We start from the raw sequence: 18,131 nt of genomic DNA, 5'->3' as shown, positions 1-18,131 counted from the left end.
CTGCCCGACAGATATGTAACCCTTACAATCAAGTCAAACACAAAATAAAGTAGACCCGTTGTTGGTAGTATCTGAATCTGACAAATTATAAAAACTTATCATTAACAAATGAACCTTGCCAGACAGACCTGTTACCCTCACAATTGTTCATACATCAACTATTGCTTATATAATCTGAGATACGGACTTAACCACATAACTTTAACCTTGATCATGGATCAATGGAATACGGTCAGGTTCAGAAGAAACCTTTCTGACAAGACATGTAATCCTTGCAAGGAACCTAGAAGAAACTTATTCACAAAAAAAAAACTCTTTTAAGCAGTCACTAACCATGACTTGTATAAACACTAGGTATCTTCACACAAGCTATAAAGTATCTGGTCTTCTTCCTTCTGGAGTATAAAGCTTTAACCACATGATTTACGAAGTTGTTCACCTTTTGACTCTGTCAAGGACTGACAAAAATGCAGGCCTCTTCTACTGGCTACAGTAAAATCAGAAATGTTTGCAAGCCTTGATTTTTGTGATTGTTTAACAACCAAGTGAATTAATTATTGTAATTTCAGGAAATGTAGCATACCAAACATTTCATTTTTTTTTACCAACAGCTTTCAAAATTTAAACACAACTTAATATTTTTGACAAACCTACCCATTTGTAATTTTCACAATAAAAACATTGCAAAAACAAAAATAATTGCATATGCAAGAACACATTGGTTGGTACTGAAGCCTGTCTAATTCAATTACATTTCAAGTTGTTTCAATAAAAAACACAAGAAGACTTCTAGATGTTTTATTTGTTTAAAAATTCCTGCAGGTCAAAAAAACACATTACACACCATATCATATATTGATATAATAAATTCATAATTTCTTCTCTCATGAAGGCAAATACAAAATTTCATTTTCAAACTTAAACTCTGTCAAATGTTACTTGAGCTAATATTTGAGAGAACTGCCAGAAACTAGTAGTAAAATATACGATCTTTTACAATATAACAGACCAAATAAATTGGATTGACTAACATCCGATTATCTAATCCTCCTCTAAGTGCAAACTACTAGATCTAGTGTTTTTATACAGTGTTACCCAAGTTCTAGGTACATGTATTATATCATAAATTGACAAAAGACGTGAATAAGATAAAGAAAAGGATAAATAGGATAAGAAACACAGGAGTAACAAAGAAACAAATATATAGTTAACATGGTTATACAAATACAGTGCGTCATAAGTTATAAAATAATAAAAACAGCTTTTTTTGTACAATGAAATAAAACTATTACTAATTTTTCCATGATTGGTGCTAATAAAAACAAAATTAAAAAAATGGTACAAATTCTTGAATATAGAAAACTGTTGAGAAATTTAGTAAGAAATACAGGTACTGTTACAATTCTGGTTTGGAAATCTTCAGAATTTCACAATAAATGTTTGTATATGCAAAGGGTGAATTAATACAGTGCAGTGCACATTTAAAGATCGATTACATTTGAGATTCATAATAATATCAATTGCTTTAAATCCAAGACTGAAATTAAGTGTGTGTATGACCCTCAATGTAAGGGACCAGCCCATGTATAAACAGAAAGTGTATTTATATCCTAGCTAACCGTATACAAAGCGTGTAGCAGATTACATAGGCATTATGTCTATAATTATATGCACCATACATATATATATAAAATATATCACAAGTATTTCTACTGAAGTCTAAGTCTTGCTGGTCTCGCTTGACCTTTTGGCACTCATCTAGGGCACTGCGTCCCTTCATTTTAGTCTATACTCTGTTTGATCATTGGCTCAAGTGTCTTTAGTAGGTAATCTGATTGGCCTCATTGCATCAGAATGCCATGTCCTTATGTTGGCTAATGCTCTGTTTATTTTATTGCACCAATTTATCCTTTCTTCTTTTGTGTCAGCAGAAAGCATGTGTCTAAAAAGAAATCCACACATATTAATTGAATGAATGACGGCTACTTAACATCTAGCAGCAAATATTACATACATATATATAATAAGGATAACAAAAAGTATATAAAAAATAAATTTATGGGGGTAAAAATTTGCCTCCTTAGAGATTAGCATTTTTTAAAGTTGATGTTCTGAAATGTATCATTGTAACATACCACTTATAATTACTGATCAATCCTTAAGTTGATGGGTGCCCATCACGATTTGCTTTGTAAACTCAAGCTTTGGACTTTTTCAGTGACTGCTTTTGTAATTTTTTTGTGTTTGACTTTTAAAAAACAAATGGCATTGATGGCTGCATTATCTTTGGTAGTCTTATAAATCTATGAGAAATTTGTATCAACTCTGAGCTATTCAGTTCATGATTTATAGTATAGACATTATAGGCTTTGAAATACTGTATATTGCCCTCATTTTTTTGTGGGCTTTATTGCATTGTTAGGTTGCTGTTTCATTGATTGATACTAGGAAGCCTTTTTTCATATCTTTAGGTAAATTTCCATTTATATTACCTTGTGGTTGTCATGGTATTGTATGTTTTTGAAATCAAAGTATCTGGTTCCCCTCTCCTTGGCTGTCGCACTGTTACCAGTTCAAATGTATTAGGTCTAGCACAGATGTCTCTTGGTATCAAGCCTACTTTTTCTGTAATACACCTCTTCAAGTCAAAATATCCAATAGGATCCTGTAACAATACAAAAGAAACATCAACTAGATTATTCAATATAACAAATAGATGCTGTATATTTTCAAGAGTATAACAGTATCAGTAGTTCTTTTTGTGTTTTTTTATTGTTGATAATTTGGTTTAAATACAGCGAATTCATTATCATTCCTTGGATACACATTTTTGTGTATTTTGTGGGTACAGGTAAACCATGAAATAAAATGATCAACAAATGAATAATTTTCTATAGGCTTGTATGCAGACCTTGGCAAAACAACAAAATAAATATCACCAACTTACAAGTTTGCCTTTGTCCTTGAAAACAAATGAATCCACAGTAGCAGATCTTCTATAAAGACAACTTTAATAGAGCATGCCATAGTGTATCAACACCTGTTTTTATTACCTTTTTCTGTTCATCATCAGGGTATTTCCAGAAACACAATTTGTTACCGGTCAACACACACCATCTTCTGTGCCATGCTCCAAGACCACTGACATCCTCAAACATTGTCTATAAAATAATTGAGAAGACATTTTAAGGTATTACATCTGTCTGACATGCAAGTCTGTAAACTATGTGTAGGTTTAGTTTGCAAAATTTGTTAACACAATGGTCTTGTTTTGTAACCATTTAAATAAATAAATAAATATTTGCTAGACTAACATGCTAAAAAGATGTAAAATATGGTGGACATAAACATTTTTCCAAGAGTTTATTTCCATATTTTGATAACAGAAAACAGTTTCTGTAATTCCTGTATAAAAATGAGAGTGTGTGGTTTTTTTTTAAATGTTCACTTTTATTTTTTGGTACTTCATAACTTTTTCGTTTTAATTGACCATTTTCAATTTGGGGGTTTCAGATCATTATATATTGAATGGTTTGAAGGCATTTTTCTCACATCCAGTATCCATACAAGTCAAATATAACTCTGAAATATTTGTAAAAATTCAACGATCAGTTATTATTTATTAATAGTCCACAAAGAAATAAGCTTACCAAAAATCCTCTTTCTTCCACATTTTGTTCCATCAAACATTTCAGTCTCATGTAAATGGTTCCATGTAAGGGAGATAAGTAGGAAATCTGTAATAAAGTAAAATTCATTCCTTAAAACATGTGTCTATTCTGAAAGAAAAATTAAGCAGAGATGTGTGTTTAACGAGCAGCTTTTATCTCTAACCATTTGAATAGTTTGAAAATATCAGTTAGTAAGTTGAAGGAATAAAAGATGACAAAATTCATGCATCTTGAAAAAATAATAATTCTGAAACAACCGGCTTTATAATACAACGATTCACTTGATATTTTAAATAATAAACACTAGGTGCTACATTAATCAATAACTTACTCTTTCTAGGGTAAAACTTGTCTTGTCTAAGGATTTCATGGAGATAGGAAGAGTTGTTATCAATGTAAAGCTGGTTGTTCTAACGGCTGTTGGGCCACCAGGACTTGGCACTACAAAATACATCAAACGTATACATTTCACAGTTTTATATAGCTTAAGAATACAAAAGAGAAAGGAAATTGGCCTTGTAAGAAAAAATGTTCCCTTACAAATACACCTTATCGCTAATCCAGGCTGACCTGGCCGCTTGAACTTTTGACGCATACAACAATCACTTTTTCATTGTGGCATCAGATATTTTGTATTGTGACGTCAAAATTTTACAGGAACCTGTGTGATATCCAGTAATGGCGGAAAAATAGCTATAAGGTGTATTAAACCATACATGGTATCCAGGAAATGATGTATGAAAATGGGTATGAAAGGTAGAGGCAATGTTTTCTTATATTTTCACTGTACAAAACAGTCTTTTAACACCCACTCAAAGCTCAGATTTCAGCATCTTTCTTACTTCTGAAGTATGATATTGTGGAACAGCCTTTAATTCAGAAATATGTAATATAATTCTTTGATATGGCCTTCAATTATTACAATATTTATTTTACACAGTAAAATTTGTGGCACCATTCTCACCAGGGTGAAGTGAACAAGTAGATAAAATAAAACTGTCAATTAAATAAACTTTATTCCTTGTATCAGTATTGTTTTCTATCAATAAATCAGTATGCTGGACTTGTGTATGTTGCAAATAGCTGACACACACTTTTCCAATAATAGGGGAAACCCTGTTTTGTGATAAAGTATACTAGGTGAAACAATCCACAGCAAAGAAGTGTTGGTAAATTGGTGCAGGCACATCAAATAATACGAAAAACAAAGATCAAGAAAGAGACCACCACTTTTAAAAATCTAATTCATTTCAATAACACTGTGAATATGAGTCTTTGTGTATATATTGGACATAAAATCCATCACATCAATCTAGCCATACCTCTGTTTCTTGGACAATTACATCCAATCATACAACATGGACATGTGTATGCTAAAATTAAAGTGAATTAGGTCTTTTTTGTTTCTATCAATTCATTTTTATAGCTAATCTTTCATTATTAACCCCCTTCACTTTGTTTATAGTGATTTGGTGGTCAAGCATGGAACAGATTGTCAGTGTACTACTCACCAGATATTTCATATAGCATCCATATAAACAGGGGAATTTGAAATACAATCTTGTTTCTAAAAATTATAGTATCACATCCATAACATAAACTTAAAGAAAACAAACTCAGATAGCGTCACATTAACTGTAATGCTAAAAAGCCCCTGGTGAGAACACTAGGTTGTAACATTTAAATTAAATAAATTAATTAATTTTGGTTCACAATGACCCATTCTTAATTTGTTAATTCTGTACATGCATACATAGATTTGAAGTTGTGAGAATATGAATTTATATTAAATTATAACTACAGAAACTTGTAAACACTTACTAGTAATATGTCCACTTTTCATAGTCGACTTTTTAGGTGTTTTCTTCTTTTTATCTTTCCCAATAGCCTCCCTAGAAACATTCTGAAATAAAAACAATATCAATGGTTATGAGAAGTTTTATTTTCATTAACAAAAATATTTCATCAGCCAGTTCTGGATCATTTAGACTACTGTGGGTCTGTAATATTTAAAGACAATATTCAGAATTATAATTCCATTAATTTTGTGAAATATTGAACAGAAAAGTATTCCATTTTGGCAATAATCTACACACAAATTGGATATTTTTTAAAGGTGGACAGAACAATAAATGCTTTGTTGTTCAGAGCTAGGTTTTCAAAATAATTATTTATGAGGTATAGGTTTTACTTATTGTTGAAAGCTGTAGTACAGTGACCTATAGTTGTCAATGTCTGTATCATTTGGTCTCTTGTTGAGAGTTGTCTCATTAGCAATCATACCATATCTTCTTACTTTTATAGTTGTACAAATAAAATAAATATAACAATAATTAACAAATATCTTACCATACTAAATATTTCCATTGTAAGTTTAAAACTTCCAGAGATTCCATGTATTTTGATGAGATTAGGAAAGTCTAGACTCCCTCTCATCATAGGATCGTGGGTAGATAACATCTGTGTGGTTATAACCTGGGCATTGTTTCTTATCAGGATCAAAAAGTAATGTACTGTTGTATCTGAAAGGATAAGATAGATTGTTGTTATAACCTGGGCATTGTTTCTTATCAGGATCAAAAAGTAATGTACTGTTGTATCTGAAAGGAAAAGATAGATTGATGTTATAACCTGGGCATTGTTTCTTATCAGGATCAAAAAGTAATGTACTGTTGTATCTGAAAGGATAAGAAAGATTGATGTTATAACCTGGGCATTGTTTCTTATCAGGATCAAAAAGTAATGTACTGTTGTATCTGAAATGGTAAGATAGATTGTCGTTATAACCTGGGCATTGTTTCTTAGGCCTAAAAAAAAAGATATGTGTTTCCGGTAACATCATTTTGAAAAATAGGGTCGGTAGGTCGGAATTCTTTTTTTTTTTTTTGACATCGTAAATGAAATCCGGAAAATCCAAGTCCGGATCCGTAATTAGTTTTAAAAACCGGAAGTGTGCCATTTGCAATGTTTTTCACCTGCTGTGCAAATTTCTTGGATTTTAACCTATTTGGAATACCTTTTGACATTAATAAAATGTTTTACTGGCTTTCTATGCAAGAGGAAGCAAGAGAGAAAAAATATTATGTCATTTATCAGAAGCCTGTGTCAAAAACAGGGTCGGTTGATAATTTTTTTTTTTTTTGGAAGATCCAATAAAAAAGTTAGGGTCGGGGCTAAAAAACAGGGTCGGTCGGGTTACCGGAAACACGGATCTTTTTTTTCTCGGCCTTATCAGGATCAAAAAGTAATGTACTGTTGTATCTGAAATGGTAAAATGGATTTGTCAAAACTTTTAATTCTGCTCTTTTGCATCTCAGTTAATGTTTAATGTGAATTTGCAATAGGGCTTTTCCAAAATTAATTATACGGGAGTTGTGGTTGGACATATGGATAGAAGGGTTCAAAACAACAAATGTTTACACACATTATATTTGAAAATGGATCTTTTTACATGTTGTATTCCCCTATAGAGTTGCTACCTGAAAATAATATTCACAGAACTTAACATTACCAAGGTACATACAAACATAAATTAATAATTCCATTGTTCAGGAGTTAAATCTACTTAGAAAATACATATCAAAGATATTATAAAAGACAGATAAAAGAATGAGTGGATATAAAACTGAAACTATTTACATGTTTAAGGTGGATCATTGATATATATTTATTCAGATAGAAATTTCCTACAATTTGCAGATTTTTTCCATGCTTTCTTCAAAAATATAATGAAAAGTATTGGTCACCATGCTATTTAAAAAGCTACGACTTTTTCAAAATTGACAAAATTTGTAAAGATAGTTCATGAAAAATACTTTTTTGTGAATAAAGAACAAATTTATGAGATAGAATTTTGAAATAAGATTTGAGAAGATAGTTGTGACATATGCTTAGAGGAAATAAAAACTAAATAGTGGTTTCACCAACCTTGTTTTTTTGCTACAAGTAAAAATTCTAAAATTCTCTATCTTTCCTTTAAAAAAAATTTACTTTTGAGTTATGATGTTACTTATCATATCTCCAAATAAATGGCTTAGTTGACAATTAGACTTGAACAAACACAAATATTTAGTATTAGATAAATCAGTCTGATCAATGCAATGAATCACTTATTTTTCTATATTCCAATTTACAGTCTAAACCATTAATTGCCAATTTGTCTCCATGCAAAGAAGTAGGCCTAATATGAGGCAGGCATTACCTGTAAATGGGGACGAAGTCTGTATGAATTAACTTTTTGTAACTTAAATATTTGTTAAAAAAAAGAAACGGAAATACCGTTTCCGATTTTGGTTCTGTTGTTAGGGATTTTAGTTGTGACGTTATTTAAGTTATGACGTCATATGCAATGTAAACAAAGAAACACTATCATCAGGTAACGTTTTTTCATATCAAGGAATTATTAAAAATGAAATTGGTATTGCGTTCCTTCCTATTTATACTAGACTGATAAATATATATTTTACTCAAAGATTCATACAAACAAAACCGGAAAAAGGAAGTACATTGTAGATTTCTACGCAGGTCCGGGATTTCAAAACATGACAAAAAAATTTGAACGATTTTGAGTTCATTAGTACAATTGTTCCGAATTTTTTTTTTATTGAATTTTCTACTGTTATTGGGGACTTCATCCCCATATTAAGAACTACTATTTTCCATTCCAAGATTGTTGTATACAGTTAATCAACATGTACCTAAAGAACCTCAGTGTTTAAACCCCAATATAATAATTTAGGCCCACATCCTTACAAGTTTTAAAACTCCATATTACTCCATAAGAACCATCTTTCAAAATTCATAACCAAACCCCTTTCATTTAATCCCCCATCTTTTATTTTTTTTCTCAATGAAATACACTGAATGGTATGAAAAAGGCACACAAACAATCCATAAATGACAATTGTATGACATGTTTTGAATATGCATTTGTTTCTTCTTTCAAATCTTTACCTGATGTTGTTCCAATCTTTGTAACAAATTCCTTTTTCAATGGCAATCTGATATCACTAATCGTAAGGGAACCTTTAGTTCCGTGCCCTGGAGGGTCCAAATGTCCTGTTTCTTTCAAGCGCTGCATTTCTGTTAAATATGCTTGCCTTTTCTGACCTGTAACAATCAAAATAAACAATCGTTTTTCTTTGCATCTATTCATCTCATTTCAACATTTTATAATTTGAAAATTATAAGCACACTTGTATATTTCTTTTACCTATGTTTGTTTCAAAGAACAGGTGATGTCATTTGAACATCAATCAGACACCAAGACAACAAAAAAGTTAACCAAAATATGTTCTTATGGATTCAGGGTTAAGATTCTCATCCTCATTCAACAAAAAAATATAATTGAAATATTTTGATCGTATATGATTATTAATAAATGTGTAAGAAGAATTTGTAGAAATGTTTGAAACTGAATAAATTAAACATGAATAAGTGTCAATTAGACACCATAGCTGATTCAACCTTACATTTACATTAAAACGCAAAATTTAGGAATTCTTGTATTTTTGTGGTGGTCTTTTCTTGCTGTTTAATCTGTTTTTTTTTTTATTATGGCATAAGTAGTTAGTAATTGAGTTTGAATTGTATCATGTTTGTCAGTCAAGGCCTTTCAAAGCTACCTATATAGTATGGGTTCTGCTCATTTTTGTTTTTTCAGTGCTTGAATCCATTTTGACCTTTGAAAGATATCTCATTGGCAATCATACCACACCTTCTTATTTTATATCTTAAGATGAATATATCATATAATAAGACTACTCACAAGCTAACAACAACAGTCTATTGCATTCTACTTGTTCTGCTGATCCAGCAAAATGTGAATTTCCCAGACAGCACTGGTTAAGAGCATTACTGGTTTGCATTATGACACTTTGTTCTTGACTGACTAGTTCTTGTAATTCCTAAAATTATAAAGCAGAATAATAATATGATTTTTTGTAGACTGCAGGGATCAGACTGTAAACCAACTTATATTTGTGAATCATTTATTTTTCAGACTTTCTAGAGTAGAAAATCGTTGCAAATATATAAGAATAAGATCTTTCCTTGTTCAACTAATTTTAAGTAAATTTGAAAATCTTAATATAATATCGCCACAAAAAGGATAGAAAGGACTTATAACTTGAAAAAATTATCTGTGAAAATAAGATTGTTTAAAGTATGATGCATCTTTAACCCGTTCTGGACAAACCAAATTCTCTCATACTCAAAACCAAACCAGAAGTACAAAAATATTGACAAGAAACAAAATCAGATTAGATTAACCCCTTATAAATCTTGATCAGTCTTTTTTTTTTCTATTTGACATTTACTATGTTAACATGCTTGAATCTATTTAAATAAATGTACATACATGAATTCTCTCCTGTACAGACTTCCTTTCTACATCAGGTGGTAAATGAGTAGGCATTTCTATTTCTTCTTCCTCAATGTCTGCCTGGAACTGACGATTTCTCACAATTTTCCTGTCTGGAGATTGTGGTCCATCCCTAAATAAAAATTAAATTAATAAAATAAAATCTGCCAATGACTCCTTTTCTGTTGAAAATAAATGCAAAATAAGACAACAATATCATTTTAGAAGAAAATTCCTATCTGCCAGATTATACATTAAAAACACCAAGTTTCTGTTGTCTTTTTCTCTATATTGTTTTGGCTTAGGCTTTCGTTCTTCGTGGCCTTGTACCGTACTAATATAATACAAAACTTCATAATACTCTATTGTTCAATTCTATAGTAAATGTCTTTAATTGGCCCTGCACTGTTGTACTATGTTCATACATCATTGTATATGATATTTTGTCAGTGTTCTTATAGCAACCATTATTTTCATTTTTTGCTGGTGCTGGAAAAGGAGCTACAGTGCCAATTCTTATATAAATCCATATCCATTCATTTTGATAAAATATTGTAGCATATAGTTTCTCCACTTAAAGCAGTGCTCTCCCCAGGCCCTTTCTTCATCATGGTAATGTGATGCTACCTGGGATTTTTATGTTATAGATCGTGTTATGGTGTGCTGCTGTATTTTCTAGATATAAGATGGTATTTTAAAATTCCGTTTGCCAGGGTGCTATATAAAATATGTGGTGAGAACACAGCATAAAGACACTTACCTTTTATTTCTATACATACTGACACTGTAAACAAGATTATGTTCATCCCCATGTGCTTCATAGGCACCACTAGTGGCTATCATGTGACTTCTTCTTTTTCTCTGCAAATTTTGATATTTAAAATTTTAAAAAGACAGAACATTTTTATGTTTATTTTTTTAAATATGTGTCATTAAGATTATATATCACAAGATGAAAATGTATGATGCTTAATTTGATTTGTGTGTGTGTGTGTGTGTGTGTGAACAACATTTTTTGTTTATCTGCAGACAAAATTCAAAATATGACATTTGTGGGGAAAAAAAAGGGATATGAAATAAACAATGAGAGATTTGATGAACCTACGATATTTTAAAGCAAAAAAAAAAACAGTATCACTCAAGGCTTAATAAAATTATTGACCATATTTCATTTATAAATGTTTGAAGTCAATATAGTTTGAATACATATAAAAAAAGAGTTGTAGAATAGATGAGAAGTTTTTAACTTACTGGTGTTACTTGTGGTTGTTTTGCCTCAGACTCTTCATCACTCATTGCCTCATCAAGGAAATCATCAATTTCTGCTTCATTTGTTTCATCATCATCAGTCGTTTCGTTTATCCTCCTTGAATCTTCATCGAATGAGCTCTGATTAGAATCAGTCTCGCTATTCAGACTACTTGTTGAACTCCCTTGACTTGAGGATGTTTCGTCCAGATACTTTTTGAGATTTGTTGTGCTCTGATGTCTTACTGCTGATGGCACAGATGCTACAGTATGTTGTGTTTTTCTGCCATGACTTTCTGATTTCTGTGGAGTGGCATCCTGTGGCGGTCGATGTGGCAGTATACTTTCTCTTCGAACTGAAGCAGGTACAAATGCACTAAGACTGCAATCATCTCCATCAGTGTCCTCTTCCATGTAATGATGAACTTGATTATTAATGGGAGGTAAATCTTCATTAACAGGGTGATGATCTACATCAGTAGAAAAAGCACTATTAGAACTTTCAAATGAATCGTCTTGTGTGTCCATATCATCTGTAGTAGGATCTTCATTTTCTCCAATGTCCGTCTCATCTTCTGTGCTTGATGAAGATTTCTTAGCATATAATTCATCATCTTCTGTACTATCAAAGCTGTCTTCAAACTGAACTTTCTTTCCAGAATTATCTTGAGTTTTGTTAGTAGGAACGTCTGGTTTATCATTCCTTTTCTGTGAGATCAGTCTATATAAACTGGTTCCTGGTTTTGCTGTCTGTTTACCATTTGCTTTGAAATTTGGCTGAGTTGTTGGGCGAGGTGGTAGTGCTTTGTTTGTTTGTTGTGGTAGAGGTGGTGCTGTTGGAGGTGTGGGTGCTTTCCCTTTACGGGAACTCTCCTCTCCTGAAGATCCAGAACCACTTTTCTGTTGACCTTTCTTGAAGTCATAGGAAGCCTGCTCATCTGAAAGGTCAAATCCCATTTCAGCTAACTTTCTATCAAAATCTACCATAAGCAAGCAAAAGAAGAAACCAATTACCCAGCATGCAAAAAAAAATTAGTATATTTATCTGCAGCGTTTTTTATGTTGTGTAGAAAATAATTATGATAAAAACAAATGTTAATATTGTTAGTTAAAGGGCAATAAAAACTATTTTCATGCAATTGCCATTCTCCATTCAATGGAATTTACTTTGTTATTTACGTTCATTGATACATTTAATTGAAATAACTTTTTGAAAATATTGTCACAAATTCAATTCCATAACTGGATCCCTTAATTAATTACATCTTAGTGTGTTAACCCAGGCAAATATTCAGATGATGATAAACCACTCAAAGCAATTAATATCAGATTGGAGAACAGCTGGCATTCTAAGCATATCGTTACTTGAATTGGAATATATTATTTTTTATGACATAAGGCCTAATAATGAAAATAGTGTATGTTTCTAAAGAATAGGTTGTTGTGTGGACTGTAGCACTGTCCAAGGTTTTTTAGAAGTTCATGTTAACTTTTCTATGTTTTAATTTATATTCATTTCACAATGACATGCATTTTAAGTGATTGCCAACTGGGTGTTTTAAAACACCTGTTCATCAAATATGTCAGTTATATATCATTTCAAAAACTGTAGTGTTAAAATATTTCTGATAATGAAAAAATTAGTCAAAATTATTTTACCTTCTCTTGCTTTGGCTCTTATTGCATCCTTTTTCTCTACTGGAGCAGTAGCATTCGTGATCTCAGCTGGTTCAACAACATTGTCCTAAAATAATACATTTTAAACATTCCATACTGTCAGATTGTATCAATATTTGTCTCATTTATTCACAACATCAGTTATGTCTAGTGCAAAGGTGGAACAAAAGGAAAACAGTGTAAATTAACACCTATTTCTTATTATGTTTTTTTCATACTGGAATTGACAAATCCATATTTTTCTATATTGACTTCATTTACTGGATTTAAAATTTTGAATACATATACAGGAGTACATTGTCAGTGTCTTCACGATTCTGAATTTAAAACTGTGATCCCAATTTGCATTTTCTAACATCTAATGCATTCTGGGTTATATTTATCAATTTAGGTTGAAAACAATGAAAGTCATCTCCTAGGTCCATTATAAGCAGTTAATTAATGCTAACAGCTACTCTTCTAATTATAATCTTATATTTTTGAATGTTTTTAAATAGGGCAAATATATAAAATCACCTGTAATTTGTCCTCCTTTAGGACACCATTAGTCCATCTGTTTTGTAAAGTATTTAGTTCTGCCATTCTTTGTTTCCTCATCTGATCAGCCATGTCACCTGTCTTACTGTGCTGTACCTGATCAAACAACTTCTGATGGATCATTTTAGTAGCACTACCAATCTTACCAGCTGGAGATTGTCCAGGCTGGAGGTTGCTGACTGGAGTCATTATACTACTCTGTATTTTGCTTGCCTTTTCCATGATACTGTCTTTAACATTTTTACTTGGAGTTACGGTTCTTGCTTTTGATATATTTGACTGTATGGGACCTTGTCTGCAGGGAGATTTTGAAGGTGAGCTTCCAGGATCTACTTTCTTAATGTTTGAAACTTGATTTGACGAAGACATGGTTTCCCAGGCAGACATACGAGCAGTGACTGAATAAGCTGTTGGCTCTTCTTCTTTTGGTGGCACAGAACTGTTTACTCTTTGTTGCCATGATGCCATTCTAGATGAGACAGGCTTAGAGGCTGGATCATCACTGTCTGGTTCCCTGTTTGAAGTAGGCTGAGAGGGTTCAGATGAAGAAGTCTTACAAGGTGGTTTGTTATTTACTGGGGTTGCCATCTGTTTAACAGGTTGTTCAACTTTAGAAACAACAGGCTTACATGTTGAACCAACATTTGTACCATTTCTTGTTGTCATATTTACTGGTTCCTTGTTTACAAGTTGTTTAACCTGATGCTTAGGCTTAACCTCTGAACTATGAGGTTCCATCAGTACTATTGATGTTTTGCTCTTTATTGGTGATCCCATTGGAGGGGCTGGAGCGGCATATTTCTTGGGTGAGTGAAAGGCTGGTGGTGGGGGTGGGGCAGGTACACTGCCTGGACTTGTTTTCTTAGTTGGAGATTGCATAACAATGTCTGCAGAATTATCCCTTTTTGATGTTTGCCATTTCGAATCCATTTGCGATTTTGGAGCAGGAGGTTGTGAGCTATCATCCTTCTTAGGAGGCTGCCATTTGGGTCTTTTCTCTTCTGTATCTTTAGTACTCCTGCAAAAGAATTTTATGGTCACATTTATAAATATCATAATTGTTTAAGCTGTAGTTAATACAGAATATATCATATATATATAATGGTGGCCAAAGTCCTGATTCCCCTTTATGTTATCATATAGAATTGTACATTCTTTCAAGTTGTGGTATGATCGCCAATAAAACAATTTTCCAAATGACGTAGAAGTTCACAAATACATGTCTCTGTACATGCAGGGCCTTCAAAAACAAGCAAACCATGGTTTAAAATTTCAAATTGTTTCATTTTAGAATAAGCTGAAATAACAAATATATTGTAAGCAATATGGATGAATGAAAAGTAATGTTGGGTATACCTCAATGTGACAGTAGCCCAATAATACAAATAACCAACACACATCAAGAGGTCAACATAGTCTTCAAATATATATATGGTGTAGATACAATATATAAAAGTCAAACTTTTTCAAACTATAAAAAGTTGTGACTCAATAAAACAAAAATTATCAAAGAAATGACATCAATGCAAAATTTTACAAATGACTGGAAAGAAAAACGTGTATTTTTTTTTAATGCTCAAATACATATATATTTATCATGCAGATCTGGAAACCAATTAAGAAATTCCTAAATGCTGTATCAATTATAAAGCTAGCCATCAAATCACTACTTACGGAATTGTGGGATGACTAAGATCATCTTCCCAGTTATTAATTGTGGCAGCTAAGTTAGCAAGTCTTCCTCTCCTTTGTCCCTCTACTTTAGGAGGTTCTACTTCCTCCTCTAAGGAATTCTGCAGTGACTTCCTAGGAACTGGTTTAGGATGTGAATTGTCAGAATCTGTTCCATCTGAATTTATAATTATGCTAATGTTTTAATTATAACTTTCACTTTTTTTTATTTAGGTGACATTTCAATATGCAGTTGTTGGTCTAGGCATAAAAAAAACTATGTAGCATTTTGTGAATGTGACTGTTTTTGAGGTTATGTATGATTCTTTAAACATTTACAGAAGCAAAATTTCAGAAGGGGTTCATGACGGGGTGTGCCCACAAACATCCTTCACCCAGCTGGCACCTCAACATTTATATGCCTGTTTTAAGGCAGAAACCTGTATTCCAGTGGTCATTGTTTGCTGTCTGTCATACATTTGTTACTGCTTTTTGCTGAAATCACATTTTTAATGGGTTTTTTTGTTGATAACTTTAATATTTCACATGAAATGCAAATTATGTACAGGACTACATGTATTCCATACCTCCTGAAGACCAATCTGTTCTCTGTTGTGTCAAATTATGCATTCTAGACCTTACACTACTAATAGCTGGTGTGTCTGGCTTTATATTTATTTCATCTTCTCTAACACATTGCCTCTTACCAGGGGATGCTGAAAAAATTATGGTTGCTGTATAATTGTGGTACATTTTTATTTGTATTAAAAATTTGTAACATAATATTGTTCTGTCTATAAATTCTTTTGCATAAGTACTTGTGTATGTCAAGATATATGTTCAGAAAACTGCAAATTAGTCCAGACACATTTTACTTACAATTTTGGTTATGCTGGCAGTGTCAAAACCCAAATAATTCTCATCATCACCATGTTACATGTAAATTATTGAAGAAATAAAATTCATTTTACCTACAAACCTACACTAGTATGTTTTTCCATCCAGGAGACAAAAAACAAGTACATGTACATAGGTTATTTTGGGGTGTATTTGCATTAAATTTCTACAATTTATTTATTGTACATTAATTAAAATATGTACATGCAACTAACCAATACTACTTGTTTCAGATATTAAAGATTTAAATACCTTCTTTCATGAGAGTTTTAGTATCAGATTGTGGTAAATTGTCTGTAGTATTATCCTGCAGGAATCTTTTTCTAGGTGTAACTTCAGGGGTTTTCCCCATTTTCTGATTTAACATCTCTCTTCTCTGTCGAGTCCTCTCTAGAAGTTGCTAAAAATACAAATAAATGTAATTTATTAAATAGTATCAAGCTTAAACATGTATGTTACATTGTGAATGAACCAAACAGAATACAGTACATTAATCAAAATCCAGCAAGCTTAGTCTTCACAATAAACTTTTGATTCCTCAAGCCCAAAGCTCAACTTTACCAAAATTTTAGTATTCTGTTGTAGAAAAGAATTAAAAAAGCCTGAAAGCAATTCTGCAAGCCATGGCCTTAGGACTTGTGGTTAAGCATGAAACTGTGCTTAGGAAAATTTACTCTTAAACAAAGGTCCAGTTTGGGCAGGGTTACCATCTTATTCATAGATAATTACGATGTTGCAAAATATATAGGAATACAAAATGTACTTCTTTTTATAAGTTGCTTGAGTCATTTATATCAGCGAAAAAAATCTGCATATATTAATTTACCTTAGATTTTGAGTATTCACCATTGCACACATGTCCAAAGAATAAAGCTGGCCATAAAATCAATCACTCTTCATGTATGCATTATCAAATATTTTCTGTTGTGAAGCTTTAAAATTAACGGATGTCTTTATTGTTACAACAAATTCAGAGATACATGTACTAATTCCCGATAAGGCGATTTTTTTATTGGGATAGAAAACACCTATTAGGAGGGCAAAAATAGCCATTCCTGCCAAGCATCAACCCTTCATTTTTGGCTAACTGACATTTACATTTTTGTCAAAAATGAAAGTGGTCGCATCCGTGTTCATCCTCAATCTTTATATATATTATGTATTATCGTTGTTTCTTTAGAGTTCTAATGGCATGATGTAGATGAACTATTGCCGTAACTCGGTACAAAAAAGGTGTCAGACATGTCTCCAAATCCTTAAAGCAATGTAAGGTGGGTCTGATAGGGGTCTAAGCATGATGCAGGATTGACCAATTTGTTGAGAGCATGAAAACAGAAAACATGTCAGGTGCGAAATTTGAAATTAAAAGCGTAATCATTACAATGATATTTACTGGATACAGGAATTTGACAAATCAATAAGAGGGAAACTGAATAAGACAGACCCCCAGTAAAGCTACTAAACTTGTTTAGACTAAAAAGTGAGTGATGACTATTGACGAGTAATGTCTCTACTATATGAACACCCCTTTAGTCCATATAAGGTTATTCAAATTTAAGATTAAATTCTGGCATTCCTTATTATGTGGAATTTGAAATAAGTTTGACATATCATGTTTACAGACAAATCATGTGGCGGATCCAGAGAGAGGGGAGGGTTTCCAGGTTGAGTCAATGACACCCCCTTTTTTTTATTGATCAATGCATTTTAATAGGGACATATGGTTGAATCTCCACCCTATCACCCTGTCTCCTGGATTGGAACCCCACTTTGAAAAATCGATGGATCCTTCCCGATATACATCCACATGTATTTATTTATTTTGAATTTTCAATATTCAAAACAACGCCTCGTCTGGTCAACATTTTTCATTTGGTGAGTTTTGTGACGTTCACAGCTAAGACAATACAAATTTCACTAATTTTTCAGTATTTTAGTTTCTACTTACCTCTGTATATGGGTCCATTATAAATACAAATTCTGTTTATGTTCAAATATTTTCGGTAACATTCCAATTCAAATTTGGCGGTACAAAACAACGTGAAATCTCGAACATCTGCGAGAAAATT

General features: G+C 32.1%; 1 protein-coding gene across 2 annotated transcripts; it reads right to left on the bottom strand.

Moving 5' to 3' along the window:
* Positions 1–784: 784 nt before the first annotated feature.
* LOC134721667 (anillin-like) lies at positions 785–18,129 on the bottom strand. 2 transcript variants are annotated; one of them, XM_063584813.1, is made up of 18 exons: positions 18,011–18,129; positions 16,315–16,462; positions 15,753–15,881; positions 15,169–15,343; positions 13,474–14,512; positions 12,940–13,024; positions 11,284–12,260; positions 10,793–10,893; positions 10,030–10,165; positions 9,439–9,577; positions 8,625–8,780; positions 6,021–6,193; positions 5,493–5,574; positions 4,003–4,112; positions 3,651–3,737; positions 3,054–3,161; positions 2,493–2,665; positions 785–1,942 (listed from the first exon to the last, which is right to left on the bottom strand). In XM_063584813.1, the coding sequence occupies exons 1-18, from the start codon at positions 18,026–18,028 to the stop codon at positions 1,810–1,812; spliced, it is 3,969 nt and encodes a 1,322-aa protein (XP_063440883.1). In that variant the 5' UTR covers positions 18,029–18,129; the 3' UTR covers positions 785–1,809. The 2 variants fall into 2 exon arrangements, with proteins under 2 accessions (XP_063440883.1, XP_063440884.1); XM_063584814.1 differs by having other exon boundaries at positions 11,284–12,218.
* Between the last annotated feature and the right edge of the window lie 2 nt (positions 18,130–18,131).

The sequence above is a fragment of the Mytilus trossulus genome, chromosome 6, assembly GCF_036588685.1.
Source record: "Mytilus trossulus isolate FHL-02 chromosome 6, PNRI_Mtr1.1.1.hap1, whole genome shotgun sequence".
NCBI classification, from domain to species: domain Eukaryota; kingdom Metazoa; phylum Mollusca; class Bivalvia; order Mytilida; family Mytilidae; genus Mytilus; species Mytilus trossulus.
The sequence above is the reverse complement of the archived record's forward strand: the minus strand, read 5'-3'. Positions and strand labels throughout refer to the sequence as shown.

What these genes read in the sequence shown, in the direction of transcription:
- LOC134721667 (XM_063584813.1), bottom strand. An exon ending in CTGTACAGGAGAGAATTCAT is followed by an intron (nt 9,578 to 10,029) that starts GTATGTACATTT and finishes TTATAATTTTAG; the next exon opens with GAATTACAAGAACTAGTCAG. An exon ending in CTGATGATGAACAGAAAAAG is followed by an intron (nt 2,666 to 3,053) that starts GTAATAAAAACA and finishes GTATTGTTACAG; the next exon opens with GATCCTATTGGATATTTTGA.